Source organism: Phocoena sinus, chromosome 16, assembly GCF_008692025.1.
Source record: "Phocoena sinus isolate mPhoSin1 chromosome 16, mPhoSin1.pri, whole genome shotgun sequence".
Taxonomy (NCBI): Eukaryota; Metazoa; Chordata; class Mammalia; order Artiodactyla; family Phocoenidae; genus Phocoena; species Phocoena sinus.
In genome coordinates, this window is record NC_045778.1 from 58,427,793 (window position 1) to 58,449,423 (window position 21,631).

At 39.4% G+C, this 21,631-nt stretch overlaps 1 protein-coding gene across 5 annotated transcripts in view; it reads right to left on the minus strand.

Moving 5' to 3' along the window:
• Positions 1–21,631, minus strand: part of ARMH3 (armadillo like helical domain containing 3) — a 175,519-nt gene that overhangs the window by 78,654 nt on the left and 75,234 nt on the right. For all 5 annotated transcript variants that reach the window (XM_032608970.1, XM_032608973.1, XM_032608974.1 and 2 more), the window contains 3 exons: positions 12,885–12,967; positions 12,226–12,352; positions 1,473–1,548 (listed from right to left, as the gene is read on the minus strand). In XM_032608970.1, coding sequence (XP_032464861.1) covers positions 1,473–1,548; positions 12,226–12,352; positions 12,885–12,967 — 286 coding nt within the window. The remainder of the gene's footprint in view (positions 1–1,472; positions 1,549–12,225; positions 12,353–12,884; positions 12,968–21,631) is intronic.

Consider the following 21,631-nt stretch of genomic DNA (forward strand, 5'->3'; position numbering starts at 1 on the left):
ATGGCCCTTGGGAAGAATGACAGCAGCCAAGCCAGAAGCCACTGAAAGGAAAAGCAACAAGGTAGGATATAAAGAAAGCATAAAGGATTGTGATCAAGGAAACAGGCCCCAGATGAAAAGGAACTGCCTGGAAAGCCTAAGTAAATACATGAATAAATAAACACAACATAAATTATACCCATATGCACTTCTTACTGTAGCCCGGAATCTGGTGTTTCTTTCAAACACTCACATTTGTCATACTGCCCTTGGGTCACAAAGGGATATTTGGGAGAAAGCAGTTTGTAATTCCTGAATCCTACAGAAAATCACATTTATCATAAGGCCTTCCTACAGTATCTGGCTTATTTGCTCGATGCAGTTATGTATTTAGTTGTGAGATTTATAAAACCGTGTTTACTAAAAAATGTCTCGCGTCAGGTAAGGCAGATCAACCTTCAATACCTTCAATACAATCTTGTTAGCATATCTCACCCCCATGCTCCCTCATCCCAGCCCTCCCAACACACACAATTCACACTTTTTCTTTTGTTCCCAGATTTGCCAAACACTAGTACATCACTGCAGGGACAGGACATTTTACCTTTAAAAAAAAAAAAAGGGCAACAAAAGAAAGATATAGAAATAAACACAATCCCAGCTCTGTCACAAATTAGAATCTATACCAAGTTGTAAATGTGCATTACTATTACTGGAAATGTCTGGCAAGGCTTACATCTGGAGCTAAATCAAGTTTCCCCATCTGTTGGGTTTGCCTCTTGTACTCAATGTTAATTTTTCAATTGTTTGCAAGAGCAATATAATAACTGTTGAGAAAATGAAAAATGATAGGCACAAAGGGAGCCAGGCACGTAAGAAAAGTCAGCCTTAGGTTTCATAATACTGAAGGCACATTCTCTCCATTTACAAACAGCTCACTCCTGTGAGTGTGTGCTACTTCCTCAAAACCCTAAACCAACTCCATGTCTGACTCAATTTTATCCAATACATACAGCACGCTATAATTGCCTTGCTGTTTCATAAGAAACCTGAAATGACTTAGCCCCATGAGCTCCATTTGGCTCTGTTTACCACAAACAGAAATAGCCATGTAAAGCAAAACGTCAAAGTTCCAGATCCCCATGAGTCATTCATTCAACTCTTGGAGAATGACAGAAAAAATTGCCACACAACAGCTTTCAGATGACCTATAAACAGAAAACACTTTGGCAACAAAGATGCTGAAACGGGCTTGCAACCATCTCTTGGTAAGAAAATTCAGAGAAGAGCAAACACTGTGAGTTATTTCAATATGACAAAATGAAAGACACATGCATTCCTGCTTTTCTTGATCAAATATGACAATTTCTTCCACTCCTACAGACATCAGGGCTTAAAATAGTGGTGCTGTTCAACACACTCCACTTAGAAAGGTACAATAAACCTCAGGCTGAGCCAAGGAACTCTGAAAGAGATAAATCCTCATTCCTCACCTGATATTAACCAACGCGTGGGTCACCTTGCTAGCTGCTTCTTTCCACTGGCCTGCATTGGTAGAAAGCCTCAGGACTGTAAAAAAGGAAAGAACAAAGATGTGTTGGACCCCTGGTATAAAACACAAATATGAGGAATGAAGACACATCGCAGAATATCACTATTAGAATAACCAAACGGAGCCTGGGCCAATCTTCTATTTAAGACATCTTCATCTAGGGAAAAAAGTAAGGGCTTATTCTCAACTATCTTTACCGCAAACTTTTTCCTCTTTTTTTCACTTTCTATCAAAATATTCTACTTCTCCTCTGCCTTGGGCTCCCCTCTCTCCACTCCCTGCTAGTTTTTGCATTCATTTAAAATCTACACTGGGGTGTGATGGGTCACCTGATTGCCACATTTATCATTTCCCTAATGGCTGGGGCTGATTTAGTGGAACTGGCCAGCTGAGCAAGTGCCCCCTCCTGCTCCATATACAGTATGTCTTTCTCCTGAAGGTCTAAGCTGGGTCAAACAGGACAAATAACCTTGCAAGATAGAACATGGTCATGTTTCAATCACGGAGTAACCTGTTTTAGCTCCTCTGACTTAACTGTGTGACCTGCAACATGAATCAACAGGAATATTCTTCCCTTCTCTGACCAAAGTCTCTTTTCCACCCTTACTCACAGAAGAAGGAATGATGGAAATACAAATCATCATATCCTCTATCAGCTATGAGCTTCATGGTCACACATTACAGTACCTACACTATTTTGGAAAAGAGACAAACCAGCACAAGTGCTCCTTGAAAGAGCAAGCATATGGTGGGCACTCCAAGCATATGTTTTTAACGAGTGAATAACTAATATGAGCTAAACATGTAGCGAGTTTACTATGTGCCAGAAATTGGACAAAGGTTATATGCAATACAGCATACATATGAGACTCGGAGGAGACAAATAATTAATTGATCAAGTTCATTCACAGAGTTGTAGGTAATGGAGCTAGAATTTAAACCTAGAGGGAATGGTTCTACAGCCTGCACTTACACAGTGAATGGTTAAGAGTGTGAACTCTGAAGCCAACTGTCGGAGTCCCAGTCTAGCCCCTGCCACTTACTAGAGAATAATACCAATACTTATATGAAAGTATAATCATGAAAATCAAATAAGTTACATATAAAGCCTTAGATCAGTGCATGGCACATAGTAAATGTTATATAAGTATTAGTTATTATGAATTTAAATAGACTTGTCTCCCAAACAAATAAAAGAATGTACCTGAGACTTTCTCAAAGGTTGGAAGTCACAGCCTAAGTAACATTAAGAAATGTGTAATCAATCTGCATAGGAACTTTACACCTGAGTACCATCACTACCTACTCCTGACCAGTATTCCTCTAGCAAGAAGAGTAGTAGCAGCAGCTTTACTAGAGGGAGGGCCTATAACTGTAATAGGGAAAGAAAGTTCATCTGGCTATTCTGCATCTATTCTAGCAATACTTCATTTTTATAAATTCATGCAATTTTATGAAAGAGAAGATGGAAGCCTTAATAAAACATGATCAGAGAGCTGCTTTTCTAATTTACAAGATTTAGTGAAGGGGAACTTGATATAGTTTCAAGTTAGAGCTCTACAGTCTGAACTCAGGTTTCACCTAGTGTTTGTGCAAATTTATTCGCGTAATGAACAAAATTGTTTCAAGCAGGTCAGATGTATTTTTTTCAACTCAATTGCAAAAACTGTTTAGATGCATCTGTTTTTCACTAGACCCTCCACTAAATCATAAATTCTCTGATGGTGAGGACCTAACCCTTATAGAATTGAGCTGAATTTTACTCTCCTTACCTCAGAGAGGTATTTAACCCTGTCCATGTATTATTTCTCTGTTAACATCCTGTCACTTCTGTTTTTAGTGAACAAGCACCCAGACCTCATCACTGCATTTCCCTTAGAAATGCCATAGGCTTTTACATTCTTTTCTAAGTTACCAAATTTAAACACAAAATTATCTCAAAATGCCCTAAATGCCTCAAGCTAAGGTTATCATTTATGTAGTAAATTATGGTACACAAAAATAGCATACCATGTGACCATTAAAGAAAGAGAGTTAAGTAACAGCAAAAACTGGAAACTGTAATTTCCATGAAAAGGAGGAATGGTTAAATAAACTACATCCATACTATGCAAAAAATGAGAGAGAGAGGGAGAGAGAGAAAGAGACCTAAGAAAACTACAAAAAAAAAGGAAAATGTTCTGACGGTTTAAAAAAACACGAAATAGGAAAACATAATTACAACTATGTAAAACTATGCATACAAGTAGACTAATATACAACTATGAAAACAGTGGTCATACTAGAAAGGAGAGATTGTAAAAATGTTTTTTACCTTGCTTTTTCTTTTCTAATTATCTTTTTTTTTTAATGAAAAAACAGTTCAAAATATGGTATCATTTATGGTTCAGGGCAGCTTGTGTCAAGGTCCTTCCTATTCAGTGGATATCACTGCAATAAATTAATGCCATAGGAATATTAAATGTGTGCCTTTATCAAAAAAGTCTCAGTGAGCCTTCCTCTTCTAGCCATGATAGAATATCAAGACATAATTAACCTTCCTACCTCAAACAATAGAAAACTGAACAAAATATATGAGACAAGAGTTTTCAGACACTGGACAACAAGTATATAGAACTGTGATCCCTGAAGATGGAAAACAAACAAGGTGAACCCTACGATTACCCCAGCTTACTATGTGAAAAAGTTTCTAGCCTACAGGGCAGAGAGGAGGAACTTAAACAGAATCCAGAAGTCGTGCCAAGCCAAAGACATAGAGATAAGCAACTGGGCAGGCCAAGGCACCTAGAATTTGTGGGGTAGAGTACTGTAGAGGAGGGAGTTTGACAGGGAACTATGGAAGTTTGTAGAGGGGTCCTCTTCCATCTTTTGCTGAGCACCGATCTTCACACAGGGAAGAGGAAACTACCCAAAGCTGGCGGTGAAGAACCACAGGAAAAGAGAAGAAATTGTGGCGCTCATAGAAGGCTCCACAAATAAAATAATTTGCATTTCTACCAGCAAGAGTGGAAAAACCTACTAATACATGGGTAATCAGGTAGAGTCTGCAGATGGGTACTGCATTAGTAATGGGGCCAAATTAGTCCATAATAAAAGTTGCTCTCAACCTGCCCTAACAACCCTTAAAAGCAAACCCTAAAAGGATGAAACTGATTCCACACAACACAACTGCATTCCAGAACAAAGTCCAACATTATATAAAAAAACATAAGAAAATCAAGCACTTACAACATTAACATTAAAATGTTATAAATCCAATTTTAAAATGACCAGCATTCAAAGAAGCAGAAAAAAATATGACCCATAAGCAGGAGAAAAATCAGTCAATAGAAACAGATCTAGACATGAAGAGAGATGATGGAATTAGCAGAAAAGGACATTAGAACAGCTATTGTAAATATGCTCCATATGCTCAGGAAGATTGAGGAAAATATAAACATGATGAGGAAAGAAATGAACATATTAAAGAAAGAAGTCTAAATAGAACTTCTAGGGAAGAAAATGCTTTATGAAACAAAAAAATACACTAGGATGAAATGAATTGAGATTAATGAGATTAACAGCACATTAGAAAAAACACAGAAGAAAAGATCAGTGAATTTGAAGACTGAGGAATAGAAACTATCTAAAATGAAAGACAGGGACTTCCCTGGTGGCACACTGGTTAAGAATATACCTGTTGGGCTTCCCTGGTGGCGCAGTGCTTGAGAGTCCGCCTGCCGATGTAGGGGACACGGGCTCGTGTCCCGGTCCGGGAAGATCCCACAAGCCGCGGAGCAGCTAGGCCCGTGAGCCATGGCCACTGGGCCTGCGCGTCCGGAGCCTGTGCTCCGCAACGGGGGAGGCCACAACAGTGAGAGGACACAGATTCAACCCCTGGTCCAGGAAGATCCCACATGCTGCAGAGCAACTAAGCCCATGAGCCACAACTACTGAGCCCGTGCACCACAACTACTGAAGCCCATGCGCCTAGAGCCAGTGTTCTGCAACAAGAAAAGCCACCACAATGAGAAGCCCGTGTACCGCGACAAAGAGTAGCCCCCACTCACTGCAACTAGAGAAAGCCTGTGCGAAGACCCAATGAAGACCCAGTGCAGCCAAAAATAAATAGTATAAATACATAAAATAAAATGAAAGAGAGAGAAAAGACCAAAAAAAAATGGAAAGAAAGGAAAAAATACCCACAGAGCTTTAGTGACCTATGGGACACTGTCAAGAGGTCTAACATATATATAATTGAAGTTCCAAAACAAGAAAAGAGGAGAGGGGACAGAAAAATATCTGAAGAAATTAACAGCCAAAACTTTTCCACATTTGATGAAAACCAGAAATCCACAGATCCAAGAAGCTCAAGAGACTCCAGGAAAAATAAAGAAAACCATGTTAAGGCACATGATAAACTACTGAAAATCAGCAATAAAGAGAAAATGTTAAAAGCATGCAGAGAAAAAAGATATATACAGAGAAATGAAGCTAAGAATGACACTAGACTTCTCATCAGGAATTATGCAAGCCAGAAAACAACAAAATGACATTTTTTTAAGTACTGAAAGAAAAATTCTATATTCAGCAAAAGTGTCTCTAAAAACTGAAGATGAGATTCCACTTCCAGTGTGGCAGAGTAAGCCTACTTCAGCCTCTCTCTCCTTATTACAGTTAAAAATCCTGTATAAAATATAAAAAGTATTACCTGAGGGCTCTGAAAATTAAACAAAAGCAGACAGATTATAGAGGGGAGTCAAAACTTGGAGAAACACCCACAAAAGTGGGTTTCCAGGGTTTCTTTTTTCCTGTTTTTCTTTTGCAGGTTTGCCTCAAGATCCAGACAGTCACAGAGATGCATGATAGAGGAGTTGGGTGGATGGCTAAAACTTCAATAGAAACCTCATCTTTCTGTAGACAGAAACCAGGAAAAGGGGCTTCTGCTACCCAGAGAACATAGAGGGAATCCTGGACAGACCAGGAGAAAGTGTTCCTCTAATTCCGCATATGAAAGTTAGGCTCATGGGAGCTGACCAAGCACGGAACAAATACAAAGTAGCAAAGCAAACCCTTTAAAAACTAAACTGCTATTTGAACTACAGTCCAGTCTCCTGAGTGGTGAGTATGTGCACCAGATCCAAAGTAGCACAGAAAGGGTTTTGAAAACTGAACTGATATTGGAACCACTACCTACAGAAAGTGAGAAAGAACCTGTGGTCTAACTGGATTGATTGCCTACTAATACCAAAAAAAAAAAAACAACCCTCCAGATTATAACTGAACCCTGAGTCTACACAACATAAGAAAAATGTCCAGGATGTAATCCAAAATTACTCAACTTATAAGGAACCAGGCCATACAAAGAACCAGGATATACAATAAAACAAGAAAATGTAACAAAGTCTCAAAAGAAAAGACAAACAGATGCCTGATGTGACACAGATGTTAAAATTATCAAAGAGTTTTAGAGCAACTATTACAAACATGCTCCATTAGAAAAAGGCAAACATTCCTGAATGAATGAATGGTAAGGTAGAACTTCTCAGGAGAGAAATTGAAACTATAAAAAGGAACCAATTAAAACATTTAGAAGTAAAACATATATTATGTAAAATAAATTCTCTAGATGGACTTAATAGCAGAATGGATTGACACAGAAATCAGTAAACCTAAAGACAGAACAGTAGAAATTATTAAACATGAAGAACAGGAAAAAATGGGGGGAAAAACAGGGCCTCAGAGACCTGTGTAACAGTATCAGAAAGTCTAACATTTGTGTTATTGTAGTCCAAGAAGAAAGGGAGAGAGAAATTAAGGGCAGAAAACAATTTGCAAAAGAGAATGGCTGGGGCTTCCCTGGTGGCACAGTGGTTAAGAATCCGCCTGCCAATGCAGGGGACACGGGTTCAAGCCCTGGCCCAGGAAGATCCCACATGCCGCAGAGCAACTAAACCCATGCGCCGCAACTACTGAACCTGCGCTCTAGAGCCCGTGAGCCATAACTACTGAACCCGCGTGCCACAACCACTAAAGCCTGCGCGCCTAGAGCCCATGCTTCGCAACAAGAGAAGCCACCACAGTGAGAAGCCCGCGTACTGCAACGAAGAGCAGCCCCCACTTGGCACAACTAGAGAAAGCCTGCACACAGCAACAAAGACCCAATGCAGCCAAAAATAAATAAATAAATAAATAAAATTTTTTTTTAAAGAATGGCTGAAAACTCCCAAATTTGGTGAGATTCAAGATCCTCAGGAAACCCCTAACAGGATAAACACAAAGAAAAACCAGGCCAAAACATATAATCAAACTTCTGAAAGCCAAAGATAAGGAAAAGTAATTTAAAAGAAGCAGGAGAAAAACAACATATTACGAATAAGGGAACATGATTCAAACGAACACAGATTTATTATCAGAAACCATACAGGCCAAAAAAAGGGGAATAACATCTTCAAAGTACTTAAAGGTAAGAACTATAACTCAATATCCTATATCCAGCAAAAATACCCTTCAGGAATGAAAGAAAACAAACAACAAAAAAAATCTTGTCACCAGAAGTCCAAAAAAATGCTACAGAAAATTCTTAAAGACTGTGAGAAATGATATCAGAAAGGAATTTGGATCTTCAGGAATAAAAAGAGCAACAGAAATGGAAAACATATAGGCAAATATAAAAAATATATTTTTCCCTCTGAAGTTCTTTAGAATTTGGATGATTGTCACAAGTGAAAGTTATAGCATTGTCTGGTGGAGTTTTCAATGTAGATGTAATACATATGACAACTATAATATCAAAGTAAGTGTGGGGGGCTGGTGATTAGAGAACCCTATATAGTAGCAAAGCTTGCATATTTTACTGAAGTGGTACAATACTAACTCTAAAGTTGGCTGCATTTAGTGACTTTCTTCCAAAGAACAGAGCACGGAACAGGAGGAAAAAGCAATCCTGCAGAGGAGAAACTTTGCAAACACTTCCTTAACCAAGTGATCAAGATTAACATCACCAGTGATTAAGTCATCTTAATAACATATACCCTTGATGTGACGAAAAGGCCACTCTGACACTGTGGCATTCTTTCCCCAAACGCATAACCCTCGTCCAACCATGAGTAAGTCATCAAACAAACCCAAACTGAAGAAGGTTCTCCTCAAAACTGTCAAGGCCATGAAACTTGAGCAAACACTAAGAAACTGTCACATAAAAAGAGACTAAGGAGACATCATGAGTAAATGTAGCAATGGATGAGATCCTGGAATACAAAAGGAACATTAGAGGAATTAGCAGAATCCAAATAAAGTCTAAAGTTTAGTATATTTCTTTTTATTGTGGTAAAAAATACCAATCATAAAATTTACCACCTTAACCTATTTCTAAATGTACAGTTCAATGATGTAAAGTATATGTACACTGTTGTGAAACAGATCTCCAGAACCTTTTTGTCTTGCAGAACTGAAGCTCTGTACCTATTAAACAACTCCCTTTGCACCCTCTCCACCACCTCCGGTAACCACCATTCTGTATCCATGAATTTGACTACTTTAGATACTTCATATAGGTGGAAACAATTTGTGACTGGCTTATTTCACTTAGCATAGTATACTCAACATTCATCCACATTGTAGCATGTAACAGGATTTCTTTCTTTTTAAAGGCTGCATAGCAACCCATTATATGTATATATCACATTTTATTTATCCATTCATCTGCTGATGGACATTTCGGTTGCTCCCATCTTTTGACAATTGTGAATAGTGCTGCTATAAATACGGGTATGCAAATTTGTTTTTAATGGGCAAAAAATCTAACAAATCCTTCACCAAAGATATATGGATGGCAAATAAGAATAGGAAAAGATGCTCAACACCATTATTCATCAGGAAAATGCAAATTAAAACCATAATGAGATATCGCTACACACCTGTAAGAAGCCAAAAAAAAAAAAAAGCCGGCTAGGATATGGAGTGGCTACAACTCTTGCATACTGTTGTAAGTAATGTAAAATAGTACATCCACTTTGGAAAACAGTTTGGTGGTTTCTTATAAAGTTCAACGCACACTTACATAATACCCAAAAATCCCATTCATAGGTATGTAATCAAGTGAAATGCAAACTTGTGTTCACATAAAACTGTGTACAAAAATGTTTACAGGGGCTTTATTTACAATCGCTAAAAACTGGAAACCTCCCAAATGTCCTTCCACTGATAAATGGATAAACCAAGCTGGCATATTCCCACAATGGAATATTATTCCATAATAAAAAGGAATGAACTACTGATACATGCATCAACATGGATAACTTCAAACAAATTACTATGTATAAGAAGCCAGGGCCTCCCTGGTGGCACAGTGGTTAAGAATCTGCCTGCGAACGCAGTGGACACGGGTCCGAGCCCTGGTCCGGGAAGATCCCACATGCCGCGGAGCAACTAAGCCCGTGCGCCACAACTACTGAAGCCAGTGCACCATAACTATTGAAGCCTGCGCACCCTAGAGCCTGTGCTCCACAACAACTGAAGCCACAGCAATGAGAGCCCGCGCACTGCAACAAAGAGTAGCCCCCGCTCACCACAACTAGAAAAAGCCCGCGCGCAGCAACGAAGACCCAAAGCAAATAAAAGTAAAATAATTAATTAAAAAAAAAAAAGAAGCCAGACTCAAAAGACTGTATGATTTCCTCTATATATTTTTTTAGAAAAGGCAAAACCATGCAGACATGGAACAGATCAGTGATTGCTAGGGATTGGGGTGGGTGGAAGAGTTGACCTCACAGGAGCACAAGAGAAGTTTTTGAGATAGTGAAACCCTTCTATATCTTGATTTTCTATAATAATTACACTTCCATATGCATTTGTTGAAACTCAGAATTGTACATTTAGGGTGAATTTTACCATATATGTAAATTATACCTCAAAAAACTTGACTTAAATGTTTTTTTCCACCAGAAGTTTCTCATACTTTATACAAAATGGAGAGCACTGAAACATGCCACCTCCTACTATTTGTTGTGTTTCATTTAGTGAAATTTTCACTTTCCTATTTGTACTTTCTTGGTTACCATTTTAATTCCGTTAGCAGATTTGAGCATTCCCAGATGTCCTCTCTCATCTTATTGCTGTGGCTACAAGGGTTTATCTCATTTGTGTATATGGCACAGTTGAGCAGATAAGTCAGACGTCTATAAAATATCTCCCCCACTCCAACTCTCTTTCCTTTCCTCACTGAAAGACATCTTTATTCATCTATTAATGGGTACTAAAGCCTCTGGGGTAGCTCTTCACCCTTGGAAAATCCTACATTCTTGAAAACAAGGACATTGGTAAAACCAGGTACATGCAAACCACACCAGGGTACTCTGAGCACCTTTTGCCAGTGGGAAGTTTGCCAGAGGGTTCTCATGGAAGACTTCCTAGCTCCTAAAAAAAAGAGACGTGTGTCTTGATGTGACAGTGGGAACTTAATATTCTGAGGGGAGCTGACCTGATGCTAAAGCTATTACACTGAGAATAAGAGAGCAGGGAAATAGAAAAAATTCTGTCCTCCTAGGCAATCCTTTTCCACGGTTTGCTTCTACTCTTTCTCCAGGTATTTGCTCCAAATCCCCTCTACCTTTCTCATGATACAGGAGTCGCAAGCAAAATATGAACTTTTCACGAATAGACCCAATGAAAGGGATAAAGTAATAATCGACAGTGACAGAAAGCAGGTCACTGGTTGTCCAGGGATGGGGGGGTGAGGGACAGAGGTGGTAAAAGAGACATAAAGGGACACAAGGAAATTTTAGGGAGAGGATGGATATGTACATTATCTTGATTTTAATGACAGCTTCATGTACATATACATATGCTAAAACTTATTAAAAATTGTATACTTTAAAAGAATGCAGTTTGGGACTTCACTGGCGGTCCAGTGGTTAAGACTCTGCGCTTCCACTGCAGGGGGCGCGGGTTCCATCCCTGGTTAGGGAACTAAGATCCCGTAGGCTGCGTGGCACAGCCAATAAATAAAAAATTTTTTTAAAACGGTGCAGCTTATTATATATCAATTACATCCCAATAAAGCTAATAAGTTGGAGGTTTTTAATAGACCGCTTTATTGAGTGGCTGTTTCTGGGCACTATAAACACCTTTCAAACTTAGGTAGGTTTGAGTAGCCTCTTCACTCAAACTTACAGGGATACATGACCTCTTTCAGAAGTAAGTTATACTCATTACGGCTACAGAGTAAATTTTCAGTGAGCCAATTACCAAAAGGTTTGCAAGAAAGATTTTTATCTAATGCCCACTTCCTCTTGTGAGTTATGCTAAAAATACCTAGGTACATTAAAACTCCTTAAAACCCTGTACCTTCTCAAATCACACAATGTTCCCTTGGGATCCAAGCTCTTTTGTTTGCTGCTGTCAACTCCCACTCACTCTCACTGGGATCTCACTGGTATTCACTAAATCCACAAGCCTCCCTATTCTCTCTCTTTCACAAACATCAAGAAAGGGCTACAGGGATGTTAACCAGCTTTCTACTGAGATGAATTCTGAGTTCCTGAAGGCAAAGAAGTCCACATATACTTTCTTATTGCCTGAGAAAAGGAGACTACACAGTTCTGTGCCAAGCAAGGGCACCAAGCAACTAGAGGAGAATCTTATGTAGTCTTTTCCTCTCATATACCAAAAATCACAGCTGATGGGGAGAGAGGAATAAAAAGAAGACAGCTTACCCATGGAGTAGAGGTTGTCAAAGCTCTGGTGCATGCGGATAATCTCATAGTAGAGTTCATCATAACTACTGGGGGTGGGCAGGAATGTATCGCCATATGTGATAAACATATTAAATAGGTTCACAATCTAAAAAAGAAGCAAAAGCCCATAAACAGGTATCATACTATGAAGACCAGAAGGGTATTATCAGTAGTGTGCTATAGCCAGCCCTTATTGTCTTGCAAGAGTTAATTGTTACATTTTCAGAAATTTTGTGAGCTGGTTATTAAAGTCATTATTAAAGATTAACTTATATAAACTTGCAATTCAATAAATTATATTAAAATCAAGTTATAAGTACTCAAAACTCACCACTACCTAATTATTTTCTACTTTTTAGTATTATCAATGCTCTTGAAATTAATTTACACCTCTTATATCTGTTTGGTGGGAATATCATATAATAGTGTTTTACCATTATCTCATGAAAGACCCCAGGTTCTCCAAAGACATAGGTGAAAGTGGGGAGCACCAGTGTAGAGATTCTGATCCAAAGGGAAAATAAAGGCCTGGTTTTCCCTATGACTTAATCCCTAGAATACCAGCTCCTGTCTCAAACCAGCCCACTTCTGCCTTAGGGTACAGCTCATAAAAATAAATATATTTTTTTGCTACTCACCATAAGGGCTAAGGTAAAAATGTTGTGTTTGGCCAGAAGTACGGTCTCATTGGACATAAGGAACTTCAGCAAATTTATCAAGGCTTAAAAAAGAAAAAAAAAAAAAAAAAGAAGGAAAGGCATCAATAAGGTAATCAAAGCATAATCAATAAAGTTATTAAATGAAAGCAATGAAAGTAAACTAGCTCTACAGAAATCCAAAGAGGGCTAGAATGAGTACATCACAGCTACTAAGGACTTTTTAAAAGCAGGCAAAGTAGGTGTATTTGAAGAAAGCACTGATCTTCCCAAGCACATGTCTGCTCACCTGCCCACAGGTTTTTAAAAATCTCCTTTTTGCCACTTCGTAAACAGCAATTGAGGTCAGAAATTTGATTATAAAATGGACATTTCAGTGTTCCAAATTTATTCCTGCATGGTGATTTCCACATTATATTTGCTCAGTTTATTGAGTGTCCCCTTCTCACCCTAGGATGCTAGCATCCCAAGTCACTAAGTTTTAGTTATGTAACTGTTTCAAACATCACTGCTAAGAAGAAAATGTTTTAATTCTAACTGGTCAACAGATGTGCCAGATATACTGTAGAACCTACTGCTTCAGCTCTGTATAAGAATGGAGCTCATGGACCAGAGGGCAGACACCAGAAGCAAGAAGAACTACAATCTTGCAGCCTGTGGAACAAAACCACATTCACAGAAAGACAGACAAGATGAAAAGGCAGAGGGCTATGTACCAGATGAAGGAACAAGATAAACCCCAGAAAACAACTAAATGAAGTGGAGATAGGAAACCTTCCAGAAAAAGAATTCAGAATAATGATAGTGAAGATGATCCAGGACCTCAGAAAGAGAATGGAGGCAAAGACAGAGAAGATGAAAGAAATGTTCAACAAAGACCTAGAAGAATTAAAGAAGAAACACCTAGAAGAATTAAAGAACAAACAAACAGAGATGAACAATACAATAACTGAAATGAAAAATACACTAGAAGGAATCAATAGCAGAATAACTGAGGCAGAAGAACAGATAAGTGACCTGGAAGACAGAATGGTGGAATTCACTGCCGCAGAACAGAATAAAGAAAAAAGAATGAAAAGAAATGAAGACAGCCTAAGAGACCTCTGGGATAACATTAAATGCAACAACATTCGCATTATAGGGGTCCCAGAAGGAGAAGAGAGAGAGAAAGGACCCAAGAAAATATCTGAAGAGATTATAGTCAAAAACTTCCCTCACATGGGAAAGGAAATAGCCACCCAAGTCCAGGAAGCGCAGAGAGTCCCAGGCAGGATAAACTCAAGGAGAAACACACTGAGACACAGAGTAATCAAATTCACAAAAATTAAAGACAGAAAAATTACTGAAAGCAACAAGGGAAAAACGACCAATGTCACACAAAGGAACTCCCATAAGGTTAACAGCTGATTTCTCAGCAGAAATTCTACAAGCCAGAAGGGAGTGGCATGATATATTTAAAGTGATGAAAGGGAAGAACCTACAACCAAGAGTACTCTACCCGGCAAGGATCTCATTAAGATTCAATGGAGAAATCAAAAGTTTTACAGACAAGCAAAAGCTAAGAATTCAGCACCACCAAACCAGCTCTACAACAAATGCTAAAGGAACTTCTCTAAGTGGGAAACACAAGAGAAGAAAAGCACCTACAAAAACAAACCCATAACAATTAAGAAAATGGTCTTAGGAACATACGTATCGATAATTGCCTTAAACGTGAATGGATTAAATGCTCCAACCAAAACACATAGGCTTGCTGAATGGATACAAAAACAAGACACATATATAAGCTGTCTACAAGAGACCCACTTCAGACCTAGGGACACATAGACTGAAAGTTAGAGGATGGAAAAAGATATTCTATGCAAATGGAAATCAAGAGAAAGCTGGAGTAGCAATACTCATATCAGATAAAATAGACTTTAAAATAAAGAATGTTACAAGAGACAAGGAAGGATACTACATAATGATCAAGGGATCAATCCAAGAAGAAGATATAACAATTATAAATATATGTGCACCCAACATAGGAGCACCTCAATACATAAGGCAACTGCTAACAGCTATAAAAGAGGAAATCAACAGTAACACAATAATAGTGGGGGACTTTAACACCTTATTTACACCAATGGACAGATCATCCAGACAGAAAATTAATAAGGAAACACAAGCTGTAAATGACACAAGAGACCAGATTGATTTAATTGATATTTATAGGACATTCCATACAGAAACAGCAGATTACACTTTCTTCTCAAGTGCACATGGAACATTCTCCAGGACAGATCACATCTTGGGTCACAAATCAAGCCTCAGTAAATTTAAGAATATTGAAATCATATCAAACGTCTTTTCTGACGACAACGCTAGATTAGAAATCAATTACAGGGGAAAAAAAAGCATAAAAAACACAAACACATGGAGGCTAAACAATACGTTACTAAATAACCAAGAGATCACTGAAAAAATCAAAGAGAAAAATAAAAAAATACCTAGAGACAAATGACAACAAAAACACGATGATCCAAAACCTATGGGATGCAGCAAAAGCAGTTCTAAGAGGGAAATTTATAGCAATACAATTCTACCTCAAGAAATAAGAAAAGTCTCAAATAAACAATCTAAACTTACACCTAAAGGGACTAGAGAAAGGAGAACAAACAAAACCCAAAGTTAGCAGAAGGAAAGAAATCATAAAGATCAGAACAGAAATAAATGAAATAGAAACAAAGAAAACAATAACAAAGATCAATAAAACTAAAAGCTGGTTCTTTGAGAAGATAAACAAAATTGATAAACCATTAGCCAGACTCATCAAGAAAAAGAGGGAGAGGACTCATCAAGAAAAAGAGGGAGAGGACTCAAATCAATAAAATTAGAAATGGGGCTTCCCTGGTGGCGCAGTGGTTGAGAGTCTGCCTGCCGATGCAGGGGACACGGGTTTGTGCCCCGGTCCTGGAAGATCCCACATGCCGCAGAGCGGCTGGGCCCATGAGCCATGGCCGCTGAGCCTGCGTGTCCGGAGCCTGTGCTCCGCAACGGGAGAGGCCACAACAGTGAGAGGTCCGTGTATCGCAAAAAAAATAAAAATAAAAATAAAAAATAAATAAAATTAGAAATGAAAAAGGAGAAGCTACAACAGACACCGCAGAAATACAAAGCATCCTAAGCGACTACTACAAGCAACTCTGTGCCAATAAAATGGACAACCTGGAAGAAATGGACAAATTTTTAGAAAGGTATAAGCTTCCAAGACTGAACCACGAAGAAACAGAAAATATGAACAGACCAATCACAAGTAATGAAATTGAAACTGTGATTTAAAATCTTCCAATAAACAAAAGTCCAAGACCAGATGGCTTCACAGGTGAAGTCTACCAAATATTTAGAGAAGAGCTAACACCCATCCTTCTCAAACTCTTCTGAAAAACTGCAGAGGAAGGAACACTCCCAAACTCATTCTATGAGGCCACCAGACCAAGATACTACCAAAACCAGACCAAGATACTACCAAAAAAAAGAAAATTACAGACCAATATCACTGAAGAATATAGATGCAAAAATCCTCAGCAAAATACTAGCAAACAGAATCCAACAATACATTAAAAGGATCATATACCATGATCAAGTGGGATTTATCCCAGGGATGCAAGGATTCTTCAATATATGCAAATCAATCAATGTGATACGCCATATTAACAAACTGAAGAAGAAAAACCATATGATCATCTCAATAGATTCAGAAAAAGCTTTTAACAAAATTCAACACTGATTTATGATAAAAACTCTCCAGAAAGTGGGCATAGAGGGAACCTACCTCAACATAATAAAGGCCATATATGACAAACCCATAGCAAACATCATTCTCAATGGTGAAAAACTGAAAACATTTCCTCTAAGATCAGGAACAAGACAAGGGTGCCCACTCTCACCACTATTACTCAACATAGTTTTGGAAGATCTAGCCACTGCAATCAAAGAAGAAAAAGAAATAAAAGGAATACAAATTCGAAAAGAAGAAGTAAAAGTGTCACTGTTTGCAGATGACATGATACTATACATAGAGAATCCTAAAGAGGCCACCAGAAAACTACTAGAGCTAATCAATGAATTTGGTAAAGTTGCAGGATACAAAATTAATGCACAGAAATCTCTTGCATTCCTATACACTAATGATGAAGAATCTGAAAGAGAAATTAAGGAAACACTCCCGTTTACCACTGCAATAAAAAGAATAAAATACCTAGGAATAAAAAAAAAAAGAATGGAGCTCATGAAGGGAAAAAAAAGCCCTTAACTGTACTAAGTATTTAAACAAAAGTGCAGCCTGCTCTGTCCTCTCTCGACTGTGACAACGTTTACTGAAAAGGTCCCCTTTTTGCCTTGTAATCTTTAATGAGGAGAGACAGTGCTAAAACCCAAGCAATCTCAGTCATGAGACTGACTGCCAAGTCCCTAGGTTAACAGTGCAGCTTTAAAGACAGTTTTGCAAATAAATATTAAGCATAAAATAATTTATCAGTTGCCTTATACTCTCTCAACTAAGACTATAAAATAAATTCTGCTTCTCTGCCCATCATGACTACTGCCCCTGTACCTATTTCCCCTGTTTGATGGGGAACTATAAAGAAGGGGTTCAGCAGCTGCAAGTATTTGATGTTCCTTTTGTCTTCTCCCCCTCAACCCTTCCTACTTCCACAGACACACAAAAAAAGGCTTGACCTCTCCTTTTCTAAGACCATATCGGCTTCTTTGCCAGCAAAGAAGTCCATTCTCCCATGCTGTCTGAGCTTTGTGTGAAGTTTACTACTCTTAGAAAAGAGATGTGAGCTTTGATTTGAAACAGCAGGGAATGATGAGTAGAAGTAAGTCTCTCCAGACACTTGCTGCCTGCCACACAACACCCCTCACTCTCAATCCTCTAAAAGCACAAGTACAGTAAAGAAACAGCAGGCAAAAGTACAATAGCTTGTCTATATTCTGTTTCTAAAGCCTGGACCTTCCCTTCAAATACCAAAAAAAAAAAAAAAAGAAGGCTTGCTAGGGATGAAGGAGATAGGTATCCTCATTTATGAACTCTTCACCCTGACTCAAGTTCTCTGAGGTTTCATAATGGAAAGGCAAATGATAGGCAGCTGGCCCTTTTGATGTTGTCTGTTAACAAGTGATCTATTGGACTGGACCCCAAAAAAGCTCCACGGGAGCCCATTCTGGATCACACAACCTGCTTAGCTCCTACTAGGAGCCCAGAAAATGAAGGGGACTGGCTAAAATCCACATAAAAATGACTAACCCAAGGGAATTCCCTGGTGGTCCAGTGGTTAGGACTCAGCGCTTTCACTGCCATGACCTGGGTTCACTCTCTGGTCGGGGAACTAAGATCCTGCAAGCCGGGCAGCACGGCAGCAGGGGGGAAAAAAAACAAGCACTCATCCAGCCCAAACCTCTCTCCTTAATGAGTAGGGGCTGCCCAGTCCACCCCCTAACCCCAGAGCTTAGAAAAGCCCTATTAATGGATAAATCACCTGACAATAAGACTCCTTAAACTCACCAGATACAAGAGAAAAGGATGGGTAACACACGTGGCACTCTGCAAAACATAATGGCTAGATAGAGACAAAGCTGCTTTTGCACATATCCAATCAAGGAGGGCTTTTGTCCCAGGCACATACAGCACAAAGATGCAGCCTCAGAAGTGGTTATGTGGTAATTAAGGGGTAGAAAACCTGGAGAAAAGAAAGTGAGAGCAATGATTTATTGCTCCTCTGCTAGACTACAGCTAGTCTTGATCTCTGGGATTCAGAGTCAGGGATAACAACGTGATAAATATGAGGGGAGGAAGAGCAATTCTGGCACAGGCCAAGAGGTGGCCTGTGTCCCAATTGCCACAGATGTCAGCAGAGCCAAACAGTATTGAGAAGGAGAGTCCAGCTCTTCAATACTCTGAGAGTCAGTGTCAGGGGAAACCTGCATTCTGCCTCTGACAATTCAGGTCAGACCCCCTACCCTCTTAAAAAAGCCAGGGTTTTCTTACCTGGAAGTTATCATTCTCTAGAGGGAATTTAATAGGCAGCTAAAATGAACAAAGCAACCTTAAAATTGGCTCCCACAAGCCTCTGACATCAGGGACCACGATTCCTCTTCAAGAAGGAATGTCCCAAATATCTCATAAAATAATGCTTTTTTCCTTCAACATCTGACTTTGCACTCATTCTATCAACTGTTTAGTGTTCTATACACATCACTATACACACATTGTCTTCTATCCTCTGACCCGACGTGAAGGGAGTTCAAAGTCTGTGAGGCTTTGACATAGCTGATTTTAGACTTTTAGAGCTAGAAAGGACCTTAGAGGTCATTTAATCCAACTCTCTCATTTTTTGGATTCGAAAACAACCCCCCACCACCACGCCAACTAGTTAGTGACTAGGCAGGGACTAGAACCTGGTCTCCTGGTTAGTGTTCTTTCTACCATTCCATTAACATAAGATTAAACAAATAAAGGTGCTAGATGCAGTCAAATGTTAAAGGGAAGGAAGCTTACGTATAAATGGTGTGCTTAGACTTCCTGACTATACTGTTACCAACACTTCTCTAGACTGGTTTATATAACTTTCTCCACCTACTGGCTGCTCCAAGGTTATTTTCATGTATTTGATCCCCTCCTTTTCTTGGTCTTCAACTATTTATTAGAGTAAAGATGTTTAACACCTCATTATTACCTTTCCTCTACTCACTCTCAACACTAAAACACACCCAGTAGCTTTTCTCAGCATAAACTGCCTCAGCAGGCCCTCTACATCAGCTCTTATCTTCCTCCTTTAAATCTCACCTTTCACACACCTCTATCTCCCTTTCTGTTTCTGCTTCCTCTTAGTATCTTTAAAAAATAATAATAATAAATGTCAACTAAAACTGTTCCTATTTCCCTCACTCAGGGTTGCCTCCTTCAAAATTATGTACTGAAGATGGAATATGATCAGATCTGGACTTCAAATGGAGCCAAGATCTCCCTTCTTTATGCAAAATCAGAACTGAAACAAACAAACAAAAGACATGAGTATAAACAATTAATATCCAGGCTTATTCATAAGTTATTATGGTATAGTGCTATGAACAGGGTTTAACTGCAGGCCAGAGAATAGCCTTGGGCCAGGGGCAGGTTCAAGGACAGCAGAGATCTGGTACTCGGTGCCAACACACAAGTAGCACAGAGCTCATGTTGGCTGACTCCTGGCTCACCACTCTCCACACACACACATTTTTAGAAAACTGCCCTTGATCCACTTGTCCACTTGGTGCCATCTGGGCACATAACCAACCAAACTGTCACAAAAGTAACAGTACATAGAGGGAAGAGTTAAAATAACCACAAAAGATAAGGGGTTGGTTGTATAAACGTAGTATTGTTAATTAGTCATATGTCTATAAGAGTTTGGTATCAAGTACAATACATGTTGTAGTCATTGTGAAGATAAGAGGGGCAGGATATACTTTTTTTTTCTTTTTAATTTAACCCTTTGGTTTACCATGTTTCTAATTTTTAAATAATAGTTTTAAAAGGAAGCAGGGGAGAAGGGACTAACACAAGCTCTTCCTCACCAAAGACATGATCCTTAGTCTGAGAGATTTCCAAAGAAAAAGGGCCTATGCTATAGAAACCCATTACTGTGTAAACAGTTTTGCCCATTAGGTGAGCAATGGCTACTCATCCACAAAACAGAACGGCACAGGGACTTCCCTGGTGGCACAGTGGTTAAGAATCTGCCTGCCAATGCAGGGAACACGGATTCGAGCCCTGGTCCAGGAAGATCCCACATGCCGCAGAGCAACTAAGCCCGTGCGCCACAACTACTGAGCCTGCACTCTAGAGCCCTCGAGCCACAACTACTGAGCCCGTGCACCACAACTACTGAAGCCCACGTGCCTAGAGCCCGTGCTCAGCAACAAGAGAAGCCACCGCAATGAGCAGCCTATGCACCGCAACAAAGAGTAGTCCCTGTTCGCCACAACTAGAGAAAGCCCACACGCAGCAACAAAGACCCAATGCAGCCAAAAATTAATTAATTAATTAATTAAAAAAAAAAAAAAAAAAAACAGAATGGCACAGCTTACTGCAGAATCTTTTCAGATGACAAGCTTGGTGGTTGAGACCTTCCAGGTCTTAACAGACAATTCTCATTGGCCCCCATCCTTCATAGCCCCAGGAGTAGGCTATCCCAAAACACCAATGCCGGATAGATATATCATATAGAGAAATGCATCACATCCTTCTGCTGAATGACAACAATTACAAGTCAATAACTGTGTCAGAAGCTCACACAAAGTACAGCGGTCCCTCGGTATCCACAGCGGGGATGGGGGGATGGGGAGCGGGGATAGGGGGATGGGGCGTGGAGATTGTTTCCAGGACCCTCCACAGATACCAAACTCCATAGATGCTCAAGTCCTTTATATAAAATGATGTAGGCTTCCCTGGTGGCGCAGTGGTTGAGAGTCCGCCTGGGACACGGGTTCGTGTCCCGGTCCGGGAGGATCCCACATGCCACGGAGCAGCTGGGCCCGTAAGCCATGGCCACTGAGCCTGCGCATCCGGAGCCTGTGCTCCGCAAGGGAGAGGCCACAACAGTGAGAGGCCCGCGTATCGCAAAAAAATAAATAAATAAATAAAATGATGTAGTATTTGCCGTGTAACCTACACACATCTTCCTGTATAATTTAAATCATCTCTA